General features: G+C 49.9%; 2 protein-coding genes across 3 annotated transcripts in view; one reads left to right on the top strand and one right to left on the bottom strand.

The window, feature by feature from the left end:
* Positions 1 to 1,146, bottom strand: part of mymk (myomaker, myoblast fusion factor) — a 3,000-nt gene extending 1,854 nt beyond the window's left edge. Inside the window, exons 1-2 of the mRNA XM_040194675.2 lie at positions 858 to 1,146; positions 207 to 321 (exon numbers count right to left, since the gene is read on the bottom strand). Of these exons, the coding sequence (XP_040050609.2) occupies positions 207 to 321; positions 858 to 992 (250 nt within the window). The 5' untranslated portion in view covers positions 993 to 1,146. The remainder of the gene's footprint in view (positions 1 to 206; positions 322 to 857) is intronic.
* Positions 1,147 to 5,811: 4,665 nt separating this feature from the next.
* Positions 5,812 to 23,079, top strand: ttc16 (tetratricopeptide repeat domain 16). 2 transcript variants are annotated; one of them, XM_078086384.1, is made up of 19 exons: positions 5,812 to 6,148; positions 10,693 to 10,798; positions 12,274 to 12,416; positions 12,888 to 12,963; positions 13,107 to 13,209; positions 13,400 to 13,545; positions 13,659 to 13,782; positions 13,913 to 13,993; positions 14,140 to 14,315; positions 14,837 to 15,128; positions 15,992 to 16,364; positions 17,866 to 17,969; positions 18,656 to 18,782; positions 18,861 to 19,074; positions 19,414 to 19,569; positions 20,256 to 20,426; positions 20,601 to 20,777; positions 20,856 to 21,000; positions 21,549 to 23,079. In XM_078086384.1, the coding sequence occupies exons 2-19, from the start codon at positions 10,694 to 10,696 to the stop codon at positions 21,674 to 21,676; spliced, it is 2,841 nt and encodes a 946-aa protein (XP_077942510.1). In that variant the 5' UTR covers positions 5,812 to 6,148; position 10,693; the 3' UTR covers positions 21,677 to 23,079. The 2 variants fall into 2 exon arrangements, 1 of the variants encoding a protein (XP_077942510.1); XR_013451940.1 differs by having other exon boundaries at positions 5,895 to 6,148; positions 20,601 to 20,755.
* The last annotated feature ends 1,705 nt before the right edge of the window (positions 23,080 to 24,784 follow it).

Genomic DNA, 24,784 nt, shown 5'->3' on the forward strand with positions numbered 1-24,784 from the left:
CTGTGTGTGTGTGTGTGTGTGTGTGTGGCCGCGCACGTGCTTGCTGAACTCAAACACACAACATGTGTCACCAACAACTGCTGCGTTCGGCCGGTTCGGGACGTCTGGTGGTTCGAGTGGCAACAGACTGCTTTCGGAAGCTGGAATTTACACCCAGAAAAGCGAGAGACGGGTTGAAGACGGTCGTGTGTCCCGGCGGGTCTCACCTATCAGCGTGACCCACATGGACAGCGCCGCGCCGTACACGCTGAAGTACTCCAGGACGTCGTACCTCATGAAGCACAGGACGGAGAGTCCGGGTCCGTCACACGCGTGGTAGATCTACGGGGACACCAGAGAGTCCAGCGGACCACAACCAACGATCAGGCAACACCGACTAAATCGCTTCAGAAAAACTCTTAATAAGTTGAATTTCTCATCTGTGAATTTTTGAATCAGACCTGCTGACTCATTTTACGTCTAAATGAAGGTTGAACGATAAAAAAAGGCTTATTTATCATTTTAAAAGAAAAAAATCCTTAAAAGATTCAATCAAAAATGTACCAGAAAAGACGTTTGATGAATATTTACAGATTTAGAGTTATAGGTTTGTTTGACCACAACAGGCTCCGTGTGTCACGGATCAAACAAGTAGAAACTATTGTTCCGTAAGAATGAAGAATGAGGTTTTTTGAGGACAAACCCAAACAGAAATCTCTCACGTATGGATTATTTCTTCCCACTTGCATTAATTAAACATCACACTGGCAAGTCAAACAGCGAATAAACAACGTCATGTGCACTTTTAAAAACTACTCAGCTCCCCCCGACTTCCTCGCGCAGGTTTCCGCCCGCTGAAGACGGAGGCAGGAGCTCACCGCGGTGAAGAACGTGGTGAAGAAGTAGACCATGGCCTCCATGTGGAAGCCCCTCTTGGCGGCCACGCTGGCCGTGGGCAGGAACACCAAACTGCTGACTGTGGGCAGCAGCATCTTGGCAATGAACGCTCCCATGGCCGGCGGCGGGACGGTCGCAGAGCGTGGCGGCCAGCGGGGGGGGAAACGTCCCGTCGGGGGAGACGAGGGCTCCTCGGGGTCCCTGAGTTGTGAGCGAGTGAGTCTAGCGGTTGAATGGATGCCACGCAGGACGGACACACCCAGTGGTCCAGTTTGGCCCTTTAAAGTTTAAATGACCCCCCCTCTCCCCCTCCCCCTCCCAAAGGACTCATGGCCGGGCAGCTGTTTGCATACCAGTGCATCATGGGAGGGGCGCCGGGCAGGGCTGGCATGCCCCACGGCAGCATGTCCACAAACCTTTTACAGCTGGCATGTAACTAGTGAGCACAGTGACTGTTTGAGGGTCCGTCTCAGGAGGACGGAGCTGAGTTTGAGACCATGACACCCGTCCTGTTGTTGTACAATGTCAACGTTCAGGGCTGGGACAGGAAGTAGCGTCCTGAGCTCCCAGTGGGAGATGGAACCATTAACCGTGTATGAGAAGAAGCGGCCGTTGTGACGATCTGCCGCTTGGAGGTTATTGATGCTTCCCATCATGATTTAATATTTATTCATTCATTCATTTCGTGGCTTTATGCCAGCGCAAAACGAAAGGACATGTGGACAGAGACACGGTAGGCATCTGTCAATCAGCGTGTAGCCCCGCCCTAAAGCATCCCCTGCTTTATGGTCTGTTTGACTCTAAATGCACCATAGTTCACTAAATGAACATCATGTTGTGTTGAAGAAGACTTGAAACTAGAGACTGAGACATAAACTCCCTGCGCCCCCTGCTGGTCACTACACAGAAGTAGAGTCATTTCCTCATAGACGTCTATGGGAGCAGAGGAGTCGCCCCCTGCTGGTCACTACAGAGAAGTAGAGTCATTTCCTCATAGACGTCTATGGGAGCAGAGGAGTCGCCCCCTGCTGGTCACTACACAGAAGTAGAGTCATTTCCTCATAGACGTCTATGGGAGCAGAGGAGTCGCCCCCTGCTGGTCACTACAGAGAAGTAGAGTCATTTCCTCATAGACGTCTATGGGAGCAGAGGAGTCGCCCCCTGCTGGTCACTACAGAGAAGTAGAGTCATTTCCTCATAGACGTCTATGGGAGCAGAGGAGTCGCCCCCTGCTGGTCACTACAGAGAAGTAGAGTCATTTCCTCATAGACGTCTATGGGAGCAGAGGAGTCGCCCCCTGCTGGTCACTACAGAGAAGTAGAGCCATTTCCTCATAGACGTCTATAGGAGCAGAGGAGTCGCCCCCTGCTGGTCACTACAGAGAAGTAGAGTCATTTCCTCATAGACGTCTATGGGAGCAGAGGAGTCGCCCCCTGCTGGTCACTACAGAGAAGTAGAGTCATTTCCTCATAGACGTCTATGGGAGCAGAGGAGTCGCCCCCTGCTGGTCACTACAGAGAAGTGGAGTCATTTCCTCATAGACGTCTATGGGAGCAGAGGAGTCGCCCCCTGCTGGTCACTACAGAGAAGTAGAGTCATTTCCTCATAGACGTCTATGGGAGCAGAGGAGTCGCCCCCTGCTGGTCACTACAGAGAAGTAGAGTCATTTCCTCATAGACGTCTATGGGAGCAGAGGAGTCGCCCCCTGCTGGTCACTACAGAGAAGTAGAGTCATTTCCTCATAGACGTCTATGGGAGCAGAGGAGTCGCCCCCTGCTGGTCACTACAGAGAAGTAGAGTCATTTCCTCATAGACGTCTATGGGAGCAGAGGAGTCGCCCCCTGCTGGTCACTACAGAGAACTAGAGTCATTTCCTCATAGACGTCTATGGGAGCAGAGGAGTCGCCCCCTGCTGGTCACTACAGAGAAGTGGAGTCATTTCCTCATAGACGTCTATGGGAGCAGAGGAGTCGCCCCCTGCTGGTCACTACAGAGAAGTAGAGTCATTTCCTCATAGACGTCTATGGGAGCAGAGGAGTCGCCCCCTGCTGGTCACTACAGAGAAGTAGAGTCATTTCCTCATAGATGTCTTCAAGACGCTTCAGTATCGGCTTGACTCCTCAGGACCGGAGGTCGCCGCCTGGAACCCTTTGCCTCCAGCCTCTAAAGCGACTGGATGAGAGGAAAACATGTGGAGTCGCTGAGTCCAGCTTCCTCCAGACGGCGTGTTCGCTCGATGCTGGTTGGAGACGGTTTGTCTTCATCTGTCCCTTCCTGTGTGGATGTTTATGGCCGGTTGCTCCTCTTAGAAGTAAAATATGGAATCCTGCTGAGGGAAAATAGGAAAGCTGTCAAATCGCCGCTTGTTGGACCCGTCCACCTCCCGTCCTGTGTGTGATTTAGCGGTCTTCATAGCTCCACCTTCACCATTACGTGGACAACACACAAAATAAGCGAGTGGGATATCTATGATTTACTACATTGGCTACGAGTGCTGGAGGAGACCAACCTGCTCTACTGGCTGTTAGAAGTCTTGGCGGAGTCCAAGCAGCCTTGAATGTGCATCAAACACCTTCTTGAGCTTCATGCGTTTAGCCGTCATCGGTTTCTGGTGGAGCCATATTTGACCCTGTTGCTCCCAGTTGTCCCCGAGAGGACATCTCGCCCATCCCGGGACGGTGGTTGAGGCGCAGCAGTTGCCGTCCTCTGCTCTCCTCTCAGCTGTCGCACCTGCTCAAGGGCTCCGGGGCAGCCACACAAAGGGTGCAGTGTTGCAAAAGGGGAGTTTAACCCCCCCCCTCAGATCATCCGAGGCCTGCTGCCCAGCCCTGAAAACACGCCCTCTGCTGGGAACATTCGACCACCGGGTCCTAAAAACAACTCTGAAACATTGTGTTCCCTGTCTGAAAAAATGGAAGTAGATAAAGTTTATTAATTTTTGAAAATATGATTAAATACTATTAATTATTATATATATGAATGTGTTAACATATATATACATAGGCATTTTTCTACTAGTGTTTGAAACACATTTGGTGAGTTTTTATAACCTTGTGGTAGTTGTCTCTTGAACATGAAGCATGCTTTGTTGCTACTTTGTTCTGTGATTGGCACTGACCACAATCCGTTCGCTAAGTCAAGACAGGTTTTAAACTTGTGCTTCTGGGCATGTCTAATGCTTTCTGCGTCATCGGGTCGGGACACCCGGTTTAATGCTCTAAGGTTGTGTACTAATCGGTACGTACCGTCGGGTTTAGATACGGTCTGTATGGGGAGGCTGTGTGGTACTTTGTCTATTTGTTCTAACACCCATAGATCGCATAGTTCTTTGACGTTTTTTTCTATCTCTGCTTCAGCCTCCGGGGCAATGGGGTACTGTTTTTCTTTTTGTGGTGGTAGCCCTTGTATATTGTATTCGAAACCCTCCACGTATCCTACATCATTTTTGAATTGCGAGTATCGGCCTTTTTGTAGGATTTCTTTCAACCTAATTTTGTTATAGTAGAGTTTTGTACTTTTGAACTTTTCGTTTTGCAATTCTTTCATCCAATTAACGGATGTCCCGTCAATTGAAAATCCCGCCCGTTGTTCATTTTATTCGTTTCGGCCCGCGAGAAGTCTTTTATGCCCAACAGTCTGTTTTTGCCTTCTATTGCTACCATACCGTTGTACGGAAATAAAGATGTGTCTTTTACTTGACCATTAGCTGTACTTCTATTGTTGCTCCTTCTAGTGGAGTCCCTTCGCCTTTCTTTGTTACCGAGATATTTGCTCCGGTGTCGCAGGTAAATATTTTATTTGTCTGATCTGTCGGTGTTTTTAGCGGTACATTAGCCTTTATCCACTGTCCCTCCATGAATCCTATCCTTATTAGTTCTTTGATGGGTGCCGGAGCAACTAAGCTGGCCTCGGCTGGCCTTTGGTCACAAAGCTAGCCCTAAAGCTGTTTCTGAGTCCTTGACGCTCTCGTCGTATTTGATTATTTTTGCCTCTAGTTTTACTCTCAGCCACATGGTGACTGTTGTGCTATCCAGCTGTTCTGGGGCTAATCCCCCTTCTTCTACGACTTCAATCATATACTCTTGTTCTGTTTGTTTTTGGTTTGTTATCTGGGAAGTGTTCGAGCCGTTCTTTGCTTAGCTTGTCTTTGACCTTCTTCACTTTTCTGCCCATAAAAGACCTTTCCCAGTTATTTTGATCCCCTTTTTGTCGGCTATGTGTTACGTTGCCCTCTTCGGATTCAGATGAGCTTTCTGAGTCGCCTGAGGAGGATGAGGAGGGTGATGAGGATGACGAGGAAGAGGAGGACGGGGGCGATGGGCCCCTTCTCCTGTTTCCCTTTAGTTTCTTTTGCTTCGGCTTTTTTGTAATTTTGATGTTTGAGCCCTTGTGTGTTTTCGTAGGTTTCCTCACGCTTTCCTGCTCAACGTCTGGTAGTTGGGAGAAATATGTCTCTACTGAGCGATCCCTCGCTCTGGCCCTTTCGGTGAGCCAGTCGTAGCCGACTCGGTGCTGCGAGTCTTTATGGGTTTTGGTTACACCCAGAAGGGAGTCTATGTCTCTGGAGCTAGGCTTGGTGCGGACTATACCTCTTTCTAGCTGATCTGCGGCGTACCAGGCGGGAACATCTCCCATTCCTGGTCGTTTAGAAGTGGGCAAAATACGTCCCCTTCTTGCGGTATAACAAGGGTTCCGTACTCCCCCTTGCAACACAAGTACAAGAAGTATTTAAGAAAACATTTAGGAATCAGCAGTTTTGAATACAATTGCAACCTGAGATAACGGTGATGGAGTTAAAGGAGGCTGAGGGCGCCTCCTTAGGGAGCAGAGCTCTGTGAGAAAGAAGGAGGTTCCTCCCTCCAGAATTCATGCGCGAACACGGAGGAAGCTGAGGTCTTTACTCGTGCTGCGGAGGAGTGGAGATGCTAATAAAACAAACGGGGAGAGAGAGAGAGAGAAAGGAGAGCTCCTGTGATCCTCCCACACTTCTCCGTCTGCTCCTGCTGCCCGGAGGGGGGGAGGAGGAGGAGGAGGAGGAGGAGGAGGAGGAAGAGGGATGCAGGGCGAGAACACCTTACCTCCCTTCCCCTCTCCCTTCATCCCTCTGTCCGTCTCTCCCTCTTCACTCCACCGCGACAGCAGCACCGAGACGCCACAACACACCACCGCTGTCAATGGCCTGCTAACGCACACACACACACACACACACACACACACACACAGTGAGCGGCATCCCCTGCAGACGAGGAGCCCTTTGACTGCTGCAGGCGAGGTGAGTGGGTAAATATCTGAAACCTCCTCCGCTCTGTGTGTGTGTTGTGTGTCAAAGAGTTTCTGTAAGTTTGCGTACTCCGTTGTGTGTGTTCATGGTGTGTGTTGTGGTTTGCATGAGCTCTGTGTGTGTGTGTATTTACGAGGTACATTAGAGCCAATGAGAGTTGTTTTTTGCACCAGACCAAAACAAATTCACTAAATAATGCTGACTTGCTTTGGGGAATGTGTGTGTGTGTGTGTGTGTTTTTGTGCAGGCATGCAGGCGTGTGTGTGTGTGTGTGGAGAGGCCAAAGTCTCTCTGGAAACTTGTCAGCTGCTGGGAGATGTGTGTGTGTGTGTGTGTTCCAGTGGTGTGGTGGAGGCTAACGTCGCTGCCAGTGCTGCTTGTGTTTTTTTTTTGAGGCTCCAAACTGAGATTTACAGAATGAAAAACGCGCTCGACTCTCGAGTAAAACAAAGGGCTTTTAGAACTTTCCTTTTACTACATTTGGGGGGAACCGTGACGTTATAAAGAGCATGAAGAGTCCCTCAGATAACGAGACTTCCCGTTGAAAATGTCTCGGCATCGAAATTGAAGCCGCTTGAGGCCGATTAAACGTTTGCGTTCAAACCGACGCTCAGCAGGTGATGCAGACCGATCCTCATCCCTCCCTTCTGTTCTGTTCAAAGCAGCAGTCTCCATACTGAGAGCTGGACGGACGAGTGGACATTTAAACGGTGTCGGTTCCCAGCATGCATTGCAGGAACCTAAAATCGGACCTAGACACAAGCCGCGGTCAGTCAGGGTTCAGCAGGTCCAATAAACGGGAATCTGAACCTATCCGACCGACGCTGCAGTGGTCACCTCGCTCTGATGCTCCAGACGGGCTGAACTGCACCTCCGATGCATCTCATTCTGAGCACTTGGTTGGTGAACGTTGGTTTGGTTTCAATCATGCAGCATCCTCTCGGCTCCCATCATGCGTCCACCACCCGATCAGAGTAAACGGGAGGCTACGACCTTCATCCCGCTGGAAGCCTTCAGCGCTGATTCAACGTTGTTTACACGCATTCTGTTTCATGGATAATGATCATCATGATAATCTGTATTTGGGGGGGTAGATTAACTAACGAGGTCCGGTCAGAGACCACATCTAACGGAACTGAGTCGGGTTTCCTGGGAAGCTTTAAAGAACGAGTCAATAAATACGTCGGAGGTCAAGTGCGACCCTCCTCCCACCGAACCCCCCCCCCAGTAACCTCTCCTCAACTCCTCAGACTGCCTGGCTCACTCTTACCCCCCCCCCCCCCCATCCCTTTGTCCTTCTGCCCAGCTGTCTGTTGGCTCTCTCTCTCTTTCATACAAGAGGCCAAGATCCATTTTCCACTTTGCATGAGTAGCTGAGGGGTGACGGCCGCTGAGGAAGAAGAAGACAGTTTCTCAGACATACGCCCCCCCCACACACACACAAACCCCCCCGCCCCTACATCCCCCCGCAGACCGACAGCGACGGGCCGGCATCCATCCGATCAACGTTTTTGTTGTTGTTTGTTGCCGCAACCAATCGTTCAGTAGATTGACGCAAAGATGACGGCAAACCTTTTGATGATTGACTCATTGTTTGTCGTTGTGACCGGGGGCAGTTTTCATTCGTTATCTTGATGGAAGTCAATGGGCTCCGCTGGTGTGTCTGCGTCGTCCTTGTCAGCTGTTGGTCTGGTCCTGCTCCCCGAGGACCTTCCCAACCTTCTCGCTGGTCTAAAAACCACAGCGTCCTTCGGTCCGGCGCTCGCAGGGACACATTATCGCGTTTGACTTTGACTTTATCTGAAGGGACGGAGGTCCTCTAGAGCAGTGGTTCTCAACTGGTGGGTCGCGGGCCTTTGCCTGGAAAAATAAAAGTTAGAATTAACAGCTGGCTGTTTTGTTTTTTCATTAAACTTGTTTTTGTGTTGGCATACGTGTTCTGTCTCCACACTCTCTCAGGTTCAGCACCACATTTTCATTAAATCAATTTGAGAAGTTGAGAATGTTCCTCGGTTTGGGTCGCGGCTTCTCATCAGGGGGTGATGGTGGGTCCCGGGGCCAGACCAGTTGAGAACCACTGCTCTAGAGGATATCTTAACCGGGGACTGACACCCGGGACGTTTGGTCTGAGCGGAGCCTGTGATTGGGTAACAAAGGGCGCCGGGACGCCGCTGGGGGGGGACAAACGAATGAAAGTATAAAAGCTTCTGATTCATCAGTCCACCATGTCAAACCTGCGAGATGTTTCCAGCTGCTTCCAGCATTGGATAATAAACCTCCTGGTTCCTCTGATCGGTCTCACTCCTCCCCGGGGACAGACGGCTGTCTGTCTGCTCAGGCTGCCAGCGCTACAAAAACAAGACGGCGAGGCGAGGGGCCCCAGGGGGCCTTCAGGGTGGGTGAGGGGGGCTGTGTTTACTTTTGTCCTCCGTGCCGGCCGCCTGGGAAAGGACAGCGAAGGACGAGGAGGAAGGAGGAAGACCCCGTTGGGACGGTTCTCACACTCTTCTTCTACTCGTCCTCACAGGGACACGGGACGTCAATTAAGAGCCGTGTTGGTGGTCAGACGTCAGTGGGACACAGACTGCGAGAAGAACATACCTGTACACGCACACGGCTGGCCAACGTGTGTGCGTGTGCTCAATCACGCCACCGGCTGAGTGTATACACATGTGCAGCTGTGTCTGTCTGAGTGTGTGTGTGTGTGTGTGTGGCAGCTGGCCGGGCTCCAGCTGTGTCTGGGGGGATAATGAAGTCCAGGTGCTGCTGCGCCGGCCTTAAAGACACCTGTCACCAATATTTAGTGCCAGAGAAATCCAGACATGCAAACAGGGCGAGACGAGCTGCTCGCTTATTTTAACAAGGCTGCCTAAACTGGACCCGAGGACACGGGACGTCCCATGAACCCTTTCCTAGAAGCTGTGTGTAAGCGGTGGACCCCCACCTCGTACCTTTGCTGATCCAGACAAGGTTTGTCTGAAAGGTTTGCGGCCCGGCGGCTTTGCCCACTCGCCCGGGGACCCTGAGCTCCGTTAGCTTCACCGGGTGTTTCTCCAAAAAGAAGGATGTGTCTTGTTGCTAGTTGGCAGTCTGCTTCCAGACGCTTCAGGACCTCATTTCAATAAGGAACATCAGGGCGAAGGTAAAAGGTGGCGCTCTTCAGGTTTCCCCTTGTAACCAACCACAGATGTTCTTGAGGGCGAGGGATTTCACTAAAGAGTCGGAAAGGAAATATTACAACCGCAAATATCTTCTCCTGGGGTAAAAAAAACACAAGAAATTCTACTTCAGGCTCTTCTGTGGGTTTGGAAGCTGAGAAGCTCCAATTTAGAGAAACACCTCTGGTCTCGTCAGTTTGGTTTTGTCCACATCTCACTTGACGTCGGTCATTTCCGCCATCAGAACTCAGCAGACGTTTCCCTGGATGCCCTTCAGGCTTTGTTAAGGACTCGTGGCAGGGTACATCCATCAGGAACACCCAAAATGTGCCTCCATTTATCAACACGTTGGCTGCTGTGTGGTGAAAACCGTCCATCTATGCTGGTCTGAGTGGTGAAAGGGTTCTGCTTTCTGGCAGATGTTTGTCATTCATTACAAACACAAGCAGATTTGGACAGAAATACAAGGTAGAGACCTCCAGGTATGAAAAGTGAAGTCAGAGGTTCATGAGTCAAAGCTGCATTCTGTGTAGTGACCAGCAGGGGGTGACTCCTCTGCTCCCATAGACGTCTATGAGGAAATGACTCTACTTCTCTGTAGTGACCAGCAGGGGGCGACTCCTCTGCTCCCATAGACGTCTATGAGGAAATGACTCTACTTCTCTGTAGTGACCAGCAGGGGGCGACTCCTCTGCTCCCATAGACGTCTATGAGGAAATGACTCTACTTCTCTGTAGTGACCAGCAGGGGGCGACTCCTCTGCTCCCATAGACGTCTATGAGGAAATGACTCTACTTCTCTGTAGTGACCAGCAGGGGGCGACTCCTCTGCTCCCATAGACGTCTATGAGGAAATGACTCTACTTCTCTGTAGTGACCAGCAGGGGGCGACTCCTCTGCTCCCATAGACGTCTATGAGGAAATGACTCTACTTCTCTCTTGATTTATTCCCTCAGTAAACATTGTAAACATGAGTTTATGGTCTCAGTCTCTAGTTTCAAGTCTTCTTCTACACAGCGTGATGCTCATTTAGTGACTGATGGTCCGTTTAGCGACACACTGATTGACAGGTCTCTATCTCCACCATGTCCGGTCTGTGAGAGCTCTGTGATTTCGTCCAATAACTTTAACCCTTTCAGTGTGTATTCAGTTCTGTACTGTAACCTTTTTGCTTGCTTGAAATTAAAAAACCGAAATGCCAACGGCCAACATGACAAACTCGAAGATTAACGACCAAAGACCTCGGGCCGTTGGCCGATGTCCTAGTGACCACATCGCCGTAGCAGTAAAAGGCTACATCCTTAAAACGCAAAGCTCAGAGTTGCGTTTCTTGCCCTTGCTTGTGTCACTGAACGTCCTCGCTGTCTCTGCCTGACAGGATGCCGGCGTGGTCGTGGGAGCGCTGCGGTGAGACGGGCCTGGTCCTGCTGGGCTTCCTGGCGCTGGTGGTGTCGGTGGGGAACCCGTCCGCTAGACGCCTGCAGGTACACAACGCTCCACTGAAACTTTCGTCCTCTGTCCTGAGACGTGGCTGTCGGCGCCGTTGGGCAGCCTGGTCTCCTCACGGCGACGTCCCCGCCAGTGATTCACGACACGGAATATGACCAACCGATGGCTGACGATGAGCTTTGAAGTCCACATTTACCAGCTGCTACATCAAAAGGATGCATCTAGACATTATCTCAATATTATTCAGAAATCGACCTTTTAGCATAAAAAATATTTTATATGCTGATGGTAAAATAAACACTTAGCTCTCTGCAGTTTGGTTTGGTGTCCTGGTCTGTTCCCTCTGGGTTGAAACACTTACTTACTTATTGTAAGTCGCTTTGGATAAAAGTGGTTCTGTCACTCAAACACTGTTTTCCAAGCAGGAAGCTACTCAAGTAGGCTGTTATTTACCCGATAGCGTGTTGTCTCTGTCATTCAGGGGCAGTGATGTCACTTCTTGTGTCTCCAGAGGCTGCTTCCATATTTAATTCAACCTGAACCGTCAAACTTGAGCCGCATTCTCACGACGTCCTGCTCCGGTTTGGACCCACGACGTCTAGAGATTCCCAACACAAACGGGAGTATTTGTAGTAAAAGTGAAACCAAACGTTCCAAGTTCAAAAAACTGAGAAAAGAAACAACATTTAAAGTGTGAATGACAAATTTAAAAAGCAATCCGAGGACAGCGATGAGTCGCCGTCGAGCCGATCCATCAGTCGACCGATCGCCTCCTCCCTCTCTCTCTCCCTCGTTCGCTCTGTCTGGTATTCCCGGTGTCTCGCGTCCTCCCTCTGCTCTGTCTCACACCTTCACAAGGAGCTCACATCCCAGATGGATCCGTCCGTAAGAACCGACGCAGCCAATCAATGCAGCTGGTGCACCAGCCTTCACTCCTTGGAGCCTCGGAACCCAACGGCGCTCATTCCCTGTGACTCTCATGTGCACATCTGGGCTCTGCTGAAGCTCGCAAAGTGTGGCCACAGCTGTAACTGTGGCCGATGGCCAAAACGTGCACTACGACAAAGTACACTCCTACAGTACAGTAGATTTACAGCAGCATAAGTTAAAGTGCAACTGAGAGACATTGTCCAAAGAAACAAGTACTATAAATAGGCAGTAAGACAAAACAAGAATCAATAACTGAACTGAAATATTATATATGTATATTCTTAAGTGAATGTTCTCACCTTTCATCACATCCATTTCCTTTCCTTTCTATGGCAGATTGTCAATAGTCCTTTATTAGTCACAGTGTTTGTTAGAGCAGGAATGGGAACAGATGAACAGACAAGAGGTAAAAGTAGAACACGGATACGTTTTTATAAACTGAGTGATGGCCGATTGAGATGTGACGGCAAACAGCAGCATCTTTATACCACTGAAGGTACAATCAATGCTACGAACACAATGAATCACCCGTGTGTGTGTGTGTGTGTGTGTGTGTGTGTGTGTGTGTGTGTGCTTTCAGGAAGACGGCGTAGCGTCCAACAGTCTGGAGGAGGAGCTTGAGGTGACCACGTACTGGTGGGGCGAGTGGGCCAAGTGGACGGCCTGCACTCGGGCCTGTGGAGGCGGAGTGATGTCACAGGAGAGACACTGTCTCAAACAGAGGTCAGTCTGTTAAAAAAACATCTGGCAGTCAACATCGATACTCACTCACAGCTCACAATACGAGAGCAAAGTAGACGTTTTTAAAGTTTGACGATGTGGGGACCAGCTTGATGTCCTCACAACGTAATGTTAACAAGTGTGTGTGCAAACACATAAACACAATTAAAAGTTAAACTGGCTGTAATAGGAATGCATGGATACGCACATGCACCAGCACGCTCAGGTATACTGTGTGTGTGTGTGTGTGTGTGTGTGTACATGGAGATATAGATCTAGATATGATTATTACATTATCACATTACCATTAATGGCAACTAAAATGAGAATATAATATAATTGTTCTGACCTTTACAGCCAAAAGGTCCTTTTGTAGATTAATATACTATAATGCAAACGTAACTCAACAGGTTTCTTTTTTATTTTTCATAAATATTCTGTAAATTCTCCAAATGCTTGTTTTTCTGTCCAAAGGAAAAAGGTTGTGGCTGGTAAAGACAACATGACCTGCACGGGAACAGCCAAGAAATATCACCTGTGCAACACTGAAGTGAGTCAACCGGCTGCCGGTGAATCTTCATCTGTACTAAAACCGCTCAGACCGCATGAAGCCGTTTAAGGAACAATCGTGCGTCCTCACATATAAGCAGTAGCGCTGTAAAACGGGCGGACGGCGCTGTCTCCGCCCTGCAGGAATGTCCTGCCACCGGGAGGAGCTTCAGGGAGGAGCAGTGCTGGTCCTTCAACTCGCAGCTTTACAACGGGAGGAACTACCAGTGGAAGCCTCTGTATCCTGGTACGCGCCCACATGACGCCTCCACCCTCTCATTAAACACAACGGCGGTGCCCCTCGTCCTGCCTCGCACCCAAACAGGAGCAGCCTTTAAGCCACTGATTGACACCCGTTCACAGAGTGCAGGTATTTCATGTCCACGGCTGTAGGTAGGAGCGCTGTTTGTAACCGGATTAGCCGTGTTCCTCCTCAGACGACTACGTCCACATCTCCAGCAACCCCTGTGACCTCCACTGCACCACCACCGACGGCCAGAGGCAGCTGATGGAGACGGCGCGGGACGGCACGTCCTGCAAGTACAGCAGCTACCGCGGCGTCTGCGTGGCCGGCGAGTGCCAGGTGAGTCCAGCTGCTTCTTTTACAATGTCCTTCATCTCTACCCTCTCACCCGGCGATGAAGAAGATGAGACATCGTTCTCCCCATCGTCTCCGCTCCCTGTTTTGCCGCTCAGCCGATCGGGTGTGACGGAGTGCTGTTCTCCTCCAACGCCTTGGATAAGTGTGGCGTCTGTCAGGGAGACGGAAGCAGCTGCAGCAGAGTCACCGGCAACTTCCGCCGCGTCGCCACCAGTCCGGGTGAGTCCACGCGTACGATAACCACGCCTCCTTCTCCACCTCTCGTGCACACACTAACGTTTAGAAAATAATGACCTCTTCCTGGTTAAATCCAGGTAGTGCTGACCACTTCCTGTTTCCTGTCGTCAAGGTTACTCTTTAATCACGCAAATCCCTGAAGGATCATGGGACATCCAGATCATCGAGAGGAAGAAGTCGGCCGATGTTCTGGGTGAGAGCTTCCTCCCTCCTGCTCCTCCCACACACACACACACACACACACACACACGTGCACTAAAACAAGTGAAGTAGGAGATCTTTGGTAATAATTTAAACTAAATTTAAAGAGAAAAAGGCCGGACGCTCTTTTGCCCCCAGCTGTCACCGACCAAGCAGGAAACTTCTTCTTTAACGGAGCCTACAGAGTGGACAGTCCCCAGAACTTCCACGCAGCGGGCGCCGTCTTCAAGTACCGCCGGCCCATGGACGTGTACGAGACCGGGATCGAGTACATCGTCGTCAAAGGCCCCATCGACCAGGCCATCAATATCCTGGTACGCCTAACCGCCCTCCACCCGTCCTCCACCCGGCTCTGTCACCTGAACTCTTCCTCCAGGGTCACGCCAGCAGTTAGATCCGGACCTCTGTCCTTCTCTGACCTGACTTCTTGTTTCCTCGTCCGCTATGTCTGCTAGCGGGGGTTAGCGGTTAGCCACTGTAAGCTAGTGGAACGCAGCCCAGGAGGCTGAAGCAGGGAGGTTCAAGCTTCTTCAGAGCGTCTGCAGGGTGAATGTAGATTGAGACCAGTGCAGTGGAGGTTCTGACAACGTCCATGTCCCAGGTTTGATGGACCTTTGCAGGATGCTGCATCACAGGGGTCCGCTGGGATTGTAGAGGCGGTTAAACACGGGACCTTGTAGGAGTTGTTTTTAAAGGCAACAAACAAAGTGTGAGGTGAGATCGTTGGAGAGATAACAGACGTGGTGTCCACAGGTCTGAACAGTTTAGACCGCATTTTGTCTAAAACCTGCACAGACGAACCCGACCTGACCCGACCTCTCCCCCCGTCGCTCAGGTGTGGAACCAGAACGGCCGCACGCCGTACATCACCTACGAGTACACCGTCCTACGGGACTCCCTGCCACCGGTCCCGCCCCCTCCCGCCTACACCGGGTCGGACACCTCGGCGGGGGAGGTGTCGGTGGAGGTTGGGGGTCCGCCGCACCCCAACGGCAGCGTTTACGACCAGGCGGCCCCCGAGAGCCGGGCGGAGGGGGGAGGCGCCGACGGGCAGAAGGGCCAAGAGACCAACGAGGTGTACGAGGGGACGGCGGCCATCGACTGCGACCAGGACCCCAACTTTACCGGTGAGGAAGAGCAACGGTGATTTATTGGCCTCATGAATCAATGACGAAGTTGTTTAAACCAAACTGTGATGTTTGCAGATGTTTTCCTGATCCGAGACAAGCTGTTTCCTGTGAAGAGGACAGTTTATTCTAACAGGAATTTAATGGGTCGGAGAGTGACACGTGTTAGTGGACGATAATGAGAAGCAACCTTTTGGCGCTGGAAATAAAAACATCTCCTTGTCATGTGACCATATCGCGAGTTTGATCCGATTCGTTATTGCAGCCGATCGGATGAATAAAGGAAAAAGAGACGGATGTGTGTGAGAGGATAAAGAAAAGACAAATCAGTGGCCCATTGGTAGATCAGACAAATAGGTCAGATTTTACATCTCTGTGTGTGTGTGTGTGTGTGTGTGTGACGGCCCTTTGCAGCTCTGCATTATTCATTCCACAGACACATAAAGCAGATCAGCAGCGGATGAAAAATTCTGAGTTTCGTGGATTTCCCATTTTTTTTAAAACAGTGCATCACAAACATGAGCGGTAATGGCCTCCCTGCCGGCGCTCAACTCATCCGGCAGACGGACGGCGGGGGGATGGGGGGGGGGGGGGGGGGCACATTACACCCGGCCTCTGAGAGAAGATGGAGGAGGCCCGATGTCGCGCTGCACACTGCAGAGCGCCAACTTCCATTTCCTCGACTTTCGTTTGTATGAGGTCTCTATGAGGTGATCACATCGCTCCTCAGGTCCTAGGTCCTAGGTCTTTGTCGTTCGAGCTATAGAGCTTCTCTTCAGACCACTGGTTCCACGTCACCAAAGAGCCTCTGGGATAAGACGTCCATGTTCTCTGAATGAATTCTGCCCTTTTGATCCATTCAGAGGGAAACGGCAGCCGCGCAGACGGCACCGCCGCCCCCGCTCCGGCTGGCGGGCCCCTGGACACGGGGCCGGACTCCCCGAACCTCATCTGGAGGGTCCTGCTGGACGGACGGATCGGTCCCGATGAGCTGCTCGTCAACATCTCGACCAATCAGCTGCTGACGGAGGGAGAGGGTTTGTTCTCGTCGGAGGCGGGACCGGAGGCGGGACGGGAGACTGACACCGGCGTCCTGAAGCGGGACGGGCCGCTCGGCGTCAACGACACGCTGGAGTTCACCCTCGGTCGCAAACGCAACGAGAGCGGAGACACTTCCTTCCAGAACAAAACCGTGCAGAGTGGCGGGAGGACCTCTGGCCGCTCCAACAGAACCAGGTAGTCTAACAGAACCTGCTCCTGAATGGGTTCAGGTTCTAGTTGGAGTGAGACTGAATGTTCAGACCTTCTTCGGTTGGGGTTGATCGAGAAGGAACCTGGTTCTGAAGGCCCCGTCAGAGAGACGTAGCCAGAGGCAGTGAGACAAGTTCAGTGATTGACAGGTCTCTAGTGGCGCGTTTCCACCGAGCGGTACGCTACGGGTCGGGTCGGTACCCTTTTATTTGTGTCTCCACTGCCAAAAGTTGAGAATGGGACCAAAAATCCGAACCGTACCGTATCACTCTTTGGGTTCCCTTCCGTTGGGGCACCTGGCACAGTGGTTTGGTACTAAAGGGCGGAGCTAGACTCACTGCAGGGCGTTGATTGGTTGAACGAGTGTCGTCATTTGCGCGTGCCGCAAGGGGGAAGACAACACACGTAACACACCTGCAGCATGTAGCCTTTGCTCAAACAAAGAGTGTCGTCTCCTTGTGACAAACAGCCACATGTGGAGAAGCAGGAACAGGATCGGCTGGACGTCCTCCATTGTTGTTTGCGGTTAGCTTTCAGTTTTTGCGCGATCGAATGACGTCAATCTACTTTCCGTCATGTACCACGTCTATCAAGTGACGTCATCACCACTTTCTGGAATACACCACGCCTATCAAGTAAGGGCACTGTTGGCGGTGGAAACGCTCGCCAAATCATGGTTAACAGACCCGACCCGTACCGTACCGCTCGGTGGAAACGCGCCATGATAAAGCATTATGCAGGGAACCCTTTGGGGCGGGGCTACACGTAAACAGACAGGTAGACTAGAAGCAGACAGACAGGTCGACCCGGCACGTTGTCCATTCATCATCTTTACTACTCAGGTTGGCTTCGTGTCCAAACACGACTTCACCAGACAGTGAAGGCCACCGGAGGAGGAGAGGAAACGAGCAGAGCAGAGGAGGAGGAGGGGGAGGAGGAGGGGGAGGAGGAGGAGGAGGAGGAGGAGGAGGAGGAGGAGGAGGAGGAGGGGGAGGGCCTCGCTCAGACTAATAAGTCAAGTTGTTCCCTAGAACAGTGAAGGGACGATGCAAAGGGGGGAGAGCGTGCTGTCGGGCCGTAGTCGCCTCTGGGGAGAAAACAAGGTGCGTCTGCTTCCCCGCGGGGAATGCTGGCGAGGAATAACTCAACGGGAGCGTTAAATAAACGTCTGGCGGACGACGAGTGAGCAACCAGTGTTATGACAAGAGTGCGCACATGACTTTAACTTGATGTGACGATAAAACAAAGCGTGTCCGCTGGGATGGAGGCTGTGAATCAGATGTGTGGGTCCCTAAACATCATTAAAACAATATCTCTTTGAAAAGGTATCGTCACGCTCACAACGTTCCCGTCAGATTTGACCTCAAAAAAATAACTAGATTTCATGATGCAAGCTTTTTCTTTCCCTGTGTGTGTGTGTGTGTGTGTGTGTGTGTGTGTGTGTGTGTGTGTGTGTGTGTGTGTGTGTGTGTGTGTGCGTTGACAGGGGGAATCCAAGGATCCATCAGAAGAACCTGAAGCTGAGTGCAGCTGACATGTACCGCTGGAAGCTTTCCTCTCAGGAGCCCTGCAGCATGACCTGCTCCATAGGTAGAAGCACACACACACACACACACACACACACACACACACACACACACACAGCAGAGCTAACAGACTGCAGATCAGGTCGTACACTTTGTTTAAAGTTGCTACGAGGAGCCTTCGTGTTGCGTTGATCGTGTCGCCCCCTGTGGACCAAAGTGGTAGTGTCTCTACCACCAGGGTCCCTTCTGAAAACCTCTCATTCTACAGCAGGGTCTCACAGTCTGACCCTCTCAGTTCTGACCCTCTCGGTTCTGGTTGTCCCGGGTCTCCCTTCCCTCCAGCGGGTCCATCAATACGTAGTGGGTCTTAACAAAAGGATCAACTGAGGATCAACACTTAAACTGTGTTTAAAAGTAACTTTCCAGAAAACAGGCACATTGATAGAAGAATAACCCTCAGAATGAACCTCTGTAGGTCAATAACGCACCTCCTAATTCTAATTCCTAAGTCCTGAGTCACTCAATGTGGCTCCAGAGGGCCGTTCCTGACCAGTTCTCCTTTAGGTGCCATGAAGTATAGTGAAAGTATATTATATCAAATATATAGTGAGGGAAAACAAACATGCCCAAAACATTTAACTCTCCTAAAAGAACCTCAAGCCGCTCTGCTGAACGTTCCCAATGGAAACCTTTTCTCATCTTCAACACCTGACTTTGCCGTCGGTTTCTCGTTTCTGGCTCTTGATCCAGGCGTGTCGAAGTCCTTCGTCACGTGCATCCGGTACGACGGCATCGAGGTGCACGACATGTACTGCGACGCTCTGACCAGACCGGAGCCGGTCCACGACTTCTGCATCGGCAGAGAATGTCCGCCCAGGTACCGCGGAACATCAGGATGTCGTTCAGACTTTGGACCCAACGGAACCTCTGACACGGGACCGGCTGTCGTTTTCAGGTGGGAGGCGAGCAGCTGGAGCGAGTGCTCCAGGACCTGCGGGGAGGGTTTCCAGTTCCGTCAGGTCCGCTGCTGGAAGATGATCTCGCCGGGCCTGGACAGCTCGGTCTACAGCGACCTCTGCGCCACCGCCGACCTGGAGAGGCCCGTGGAGAGGCGGCCCTGCAAGAGCCCGGCCTGCGGCCCCCAGTGGGAGGTGGCCGAGTGGACAGAGGTAGGAGAGGTCTGACGGAGTCCGGAGGTAAGGGTTCTGCTCTCGGTACTTCAGGAGTTCCGGGGTGAGAAGACCTCGTCTCCAATGGACCTTTGTCTCTGTGCTTTACCGCCACTTCCGTTCATTGGTTGCAAAAAGTAATCCAGGAGGGCGACGGTGAAACTGCTGAACTCGAGGCCTGGAATCATCAGTGCAAAGCGAAGGCTCAATAGAACGGCGGTTCAGATCCGATTGTTCCTGCAGACTTCGGACTCTTCCAATCGGAACTTTTACAAATGGTTTGAAGGCATCTTGTACTGGTATTCCTCTTATGCCTCTGTGATTCCCTCCGCCGTCCAGTGTCCCGCCAAATGTGGCCGCAAAGCCCAGGTGACCCGGGACGTCCGCTGCTCTGAGGACGCCCGGCCTTGTGACCCGATGACCCGACCACCGAACGCCAAGAACTGCACGGGTCCGCCCTGCGAGCGCCAGTGGACCGTGTCCGAGTGGGGTCCTGTGAGTGTCTTTGGTCTCCACTTCATTGACATCCAGAGACAGAAGCACGTGTTTTATCGCTCAAAACTTTTTTGACAAATGACAGTAACTTACTGTTTTTATCGACACAAATACTTCCTCCTTGACCAATGACTCACTTCATTTGAATTATTTTTATTTTATTTTATTGACAACTCCGCCGGTTTTCCTTCTTTGTATTTCATAAAAGGTGATGAATAATAAACACCTTGTCTCTCCCAGCTGCTTCACTACAGAGAATTTACGATGTTTTATTGTTTTGCACAGATGTATTTCCTTATGTTCCATTTAAAGTCACTTGAAACCCGCAGGGTGTGAGACCAGGTCCAAATGGATGCATGTGAAATGTCTGAACTACAGATGACTCAGAAATATTTATTGTTATTTTGAAAATACGTGCACCAGGTGATCAAACTGTTCCCTCAAGTAGTTGCAGAGAAGGACAAATGATCTTCTCTGTCCAAACAGGATCGTAGCATTCGGTAGAATCAGTAACCTCAGTGGGACGATCAGACCTCCGGTGGACATTGTCCTACGTTTCCTCTGTTGCCATTTGATTCCCGCGACGCAGTTCAATTTGCTCCGACCGCAGCGACCTGGCCGGAGAAGAATGATGTGCTCTCCTTTGCCCACCGTGAGTCATCCGGCTCTGACCTTTGACTCCCCAGTGCTCGGGGCTGTGCGGCCAGGGGAAGACGGTGCGTCACGTGTACTGCAAGGCGCCGGAGGGTCGCGTGGTTCCTGAGAACCAGTGCTCGGCGGAGGACAAGCCGCTGGCCATCCACCCCTGTGGGGAGAGGGACTGTGCTCCGCACTGGCTGAGCCAGGACTGGGAGAGGGTGAGGGGGACAAGTTATGTCATAACCACAACCGTCTCCCTATCAGGTCTAAAGAAATATGCGGTTAAGTTGGATAAAAGAAAACACTTGACTGCTTTTAGACGGAAATCAAAGCAGAAAGAGGAACACAGAGTACGACATGCCCGTCCACACCTTTCTTGTTGTTGTCAATAGTGTAACACAACGTGCGGTCGCGGCGTGAAGCGGAAGCTCGTCCTGTGCGTCGGCATCAGTGGAGGGACGTTCCAGACCTTCGGCGAGGAGGCGTGCGGAGGCAGCGAGAAGCCGGAGGAGGAGACCACCTGCTTCGAGAGGCCGTGCTTCAAATGGTACTCCACCCCCTGGTCCGAGGTGAGGGCCGCGCGGCGCGCTCGCTCCGCCTCCCACGTCCCGCGCTGAACCGTGTCCTCCGGCCCTCTGTGTCCTCAGTGCACGAAGACGTGTGGCGTCGGTGTGAGGATGAGAGACGTCAAGTGTTACCAGGGAACGGAGCTGGTCCGAGGCTGCGACCCGCTCACCAGACCTGTGGCCAAGCAGACCTGCACGCTGCAGTCCTGCCCCACCGAGCCGCCAGGTAACACACACACACACACACACACAGACACACACACACACACACACACACACACACACACACAGACACACACACACACACACACACACAAACGCACGCACACAAACAAACAAACACACACGCAGCTTTTCGGCCCCCACTGATTTGTTGGACCCCATGAAGATAGGAAGACCAGAACAAGCACGCACAAGCTCCACACTGTAGGGGTTATGCGTTATGCTACGGGCCTCACCGTTAGGCCCGTAGCATAACGCATGCTCGCCGTTAGCCCGACCTGAACACACGGCTAAATGTGTCGGAGGTCTGCAGAGCGTCTGCAGAGTCTGCTGTTAAAAATCATGCAACAACTAGTAAACAATAAAGATGCAAAAGGAAATAAAGCAGACACGAAGCACAGCACACGAGCAAGAACCGCACTTTAAATATCAGAACTTTTTTGATGATAGAAAAGAAGGTTTTGGGATGAAAGCGTCATCTCTGCTGTAAGGACATTGTTTGGGCCTGAGCCACGTCTCAGCCTGGTTGTGGGTTTTGTGGTCGGGTCCCAGATGAGAGCTGCCAGGATCGTCCCTCCACCAACTGCCTGCTGGCGCTGAAGGTCAACCTGTGCAGCCACTGGTACTACAGCAAGGCGTGCTGCCACTCCTGCCGCGCCCTGCGACCTCCGACCTCCTAGTGCACCACGGCCCGCCCAACACGGCACACAGACGCAAGTCTGATGTAAACGCCGTACGACATTTACTGTGGACAACGAGAGACATCCAGAGCTTTCCTCCCATAACCTGGTTTGTTGGTCTAAAAACGAAATCTGGTCATTTTTATATCAGACGGAAACATTTAGTTGTGTTCATATTAATTATGTTACGTTGTTTCATCATTCTCCAGTTGCTCTTTTTTTCTTATTTCTATGCCAAACACAGAATGTATTTTCTTTATTTGGAATTAAAATTCATATCGGAAAGGAAGCTAATTCCTCCCCTGAAAGGACCCTCCGCACATCTCAAGGTCTTCATCAGTTAGTGGAGGAATTCTGTGTCACAAAGAACATTAAACCGCCAGAATAACACATGTTGCCTTTTTATGTTTCTGAGAACCACGAATGTGTCGAACGTCAACGTCTCCAAACCAAATAATATATGTGATTTATAATCGTTTCATGTCAACTTTGTGTAACACGGACATGTTTTTCTGCTCATGTTGCTTTCCTATAGTTTGCGTTTGTATACCACAGTGTTAAAGGACTACAGGTGTAAACGACCTGCACAGGTAAATAACATTAGCATTGGGAAACGATTGCTTAGCATTTGGGCAACAAAACGGTTCTGTGAAGTCAAAAAGGACATAAGAAGTGACGTTTACAACGTAACCTTTGAAGAACAATGATTAACGCTACAAGTTATCAGGGTTTGTGACGTAGCGCCATGCAACAGCATCACTTAGCGAGCTGCGTCACCTTCATGCGCTTCCTGCTTTGGTGATCTCGTTATTTTACCTGACGGACATTCTACGACATTTCCTCCGACCAAAGGCCTTGACTGCTGAAACAAACCCAACATTCTCCCTCGGCGGCGGAACGTGGAAACATGCAAAACTATTTGTTTGAGAAATGAATCTTTCATCTTCTTTTCCCGCCCGTCTCCAACATCACATCACGAATGAATCAACTGAGGAAAAGAATCCACTCAGTCCTTCCTGGAATGACTAGAACGTTTGGTGCACGCGTTTCGTGGACGTTATTTTATTGTGCTCGAGTTCAGCGTGTAAAAGTAGATATTTCCGGGACGCCTGCAGCACACGGAGGCGTATTTATTAGTCACTCTTCCCTCATGGTGACGCGAGGCGGCGGTCGCTCATCGGGTCACTGATTCTGGTCCGCGTGTAACAGGAGAGCTGCTGCAAACAGGAGGCTCCTCACCCTCGAAGTGAGACGCGTCCTTGTGTGTCTCATTGTTGTGTACTGTGCTGTTGGAGAACTGATACCTCTTTGTACAAAGCATAAATGTATGGACACTGTGTGACGATAAACTGAAGACCGAATGGTGTTGACTTGTTTTTCAATTAAATAACAGTTCAAATGAACATATTTGCCTTTTTGTCGTTTTTGAATGAATGTTATATTTTTGCTCAGAAACATTATTATTATTAATATTAATTATCTTTAACAAACGAATGAAAAAAAGGACTAATAAAATACAGAGACATGCATTCAGAAATAGTTGTTTTCTACCTAAATTCAATCCCCGTGGTTCTATAGACAGTTTCATCTGTATTCTATGAAGGATCCACAACATTCAGACTCATTGAGCTCATTGTTCTCTTCATCCTCTTTGGTCTCTTCGCTCTGACTGGAGTCAACGGATTGGACCATTCAGAGGTGAACATAACGTAGAGGGACGCACCTCACCTCCTGTGGAGAATGAATGGATGATATCATGAGTGGATGAATGGATGATATGATGGATGGATGATATGATGGATGGATGATATGGATGGATGGATGATATGATGAATGGATGATATGGATGGATGGATGATATGATAAATGGATGAAATGATGAATGGATTATATGATGAGTGGATGAATGGATAATATGATGAATAGATGATATGATGAATGGATGATATGATAAATGGATGATATGATGAATGGATGATATGATGAGTGGATGAATGGATGGATGATATGATAAATGGATATGATGAATGGATGATATGATGAGTGGATGAATGGATGATATGGATGGATGGATGATATGATAAATGGATGATATGATGAATGGATGAAATGATGATATGATGAATGGGTGATATGATGAATGGATGATATGATGAGTGGATGAATGGATATGATGAGTGGATGATATGATGAATGGATGATATGATGAATGGATGATATAATGAATGGATGATATGATGAATGGATGAAATGATGAATGGATGATATGATGAATGGGTGATATGATGAATGGATGATATGATGAGTGGATGAATGGATGATATGATGAATGGGTGATATGATGAATGGATGAATGGATGATATGATGAATGGATGATATAATGAATGGATGATATGATGAGTGGATGAATGGATGATATGATGAATGGATGATATGATGAGTGGATGAATGGATGATATGATGAATGGATGATATAATGAATGGATGATATGATGAGTGGATGAATGGATGATATGATGAATGGATGATATAATGAATGGATGATATGATGAGTGGATGAATGGATGATATGATGAATGGGTGATATGATGAATGGATGATATGATGAGTGGATGAATGGATGATATGATGAATGGGTGATATGATGAATGGATGATATGATGAGTGGATGAATGGATGATATGATGAATGGATGATATAATGAATGGATGATATGATGAGTGGATGAATGGATGATATAATGAATGGATGATATGATGAGTGGATGAATGGATGATATAATGAATGGATGATGTAGTGAATGGATGATATGGTTAAGAGACATGTTGAGCAACAATGTGTGAGAGCAGAAGGAGGAACAGGAAGTATCTGGTCTCTTCAGCAGTAATAATAAACTGCTGTGGAGAGAAAATGAGAAACCCGACCAACTCACGGGTGCAGCAGAAGGTGTTTTAGATCTGGAAGTCGGCTCTAAAATTTCTAACAAAACACGTCAAAAAGAAGACACTCACGACTCGTCTTCTGAGGGAAGCCGACCAGAGTAAACAGCCTTTATTTCAACAGCAGCACACGACTTCATCACACGTGTTTCCCGCTGGTTGGCTTTG

Source organism: Gasterosteus aculeatus, chromosome 13 (assembly GCF_964276395.1).
Source record: "Gasterosteus aculeatus chromosome 13, fGasAcu3.hap1.1, whole genome shotgun sequence".
Taxonomy (NCBI): domain Eukaryota; kingdom Metazoa; phylum Chordata; class Actinopteri; order Perciformes; family Gasterosteidae; genus Gasterosteus; species Gasterosteus aculeatus.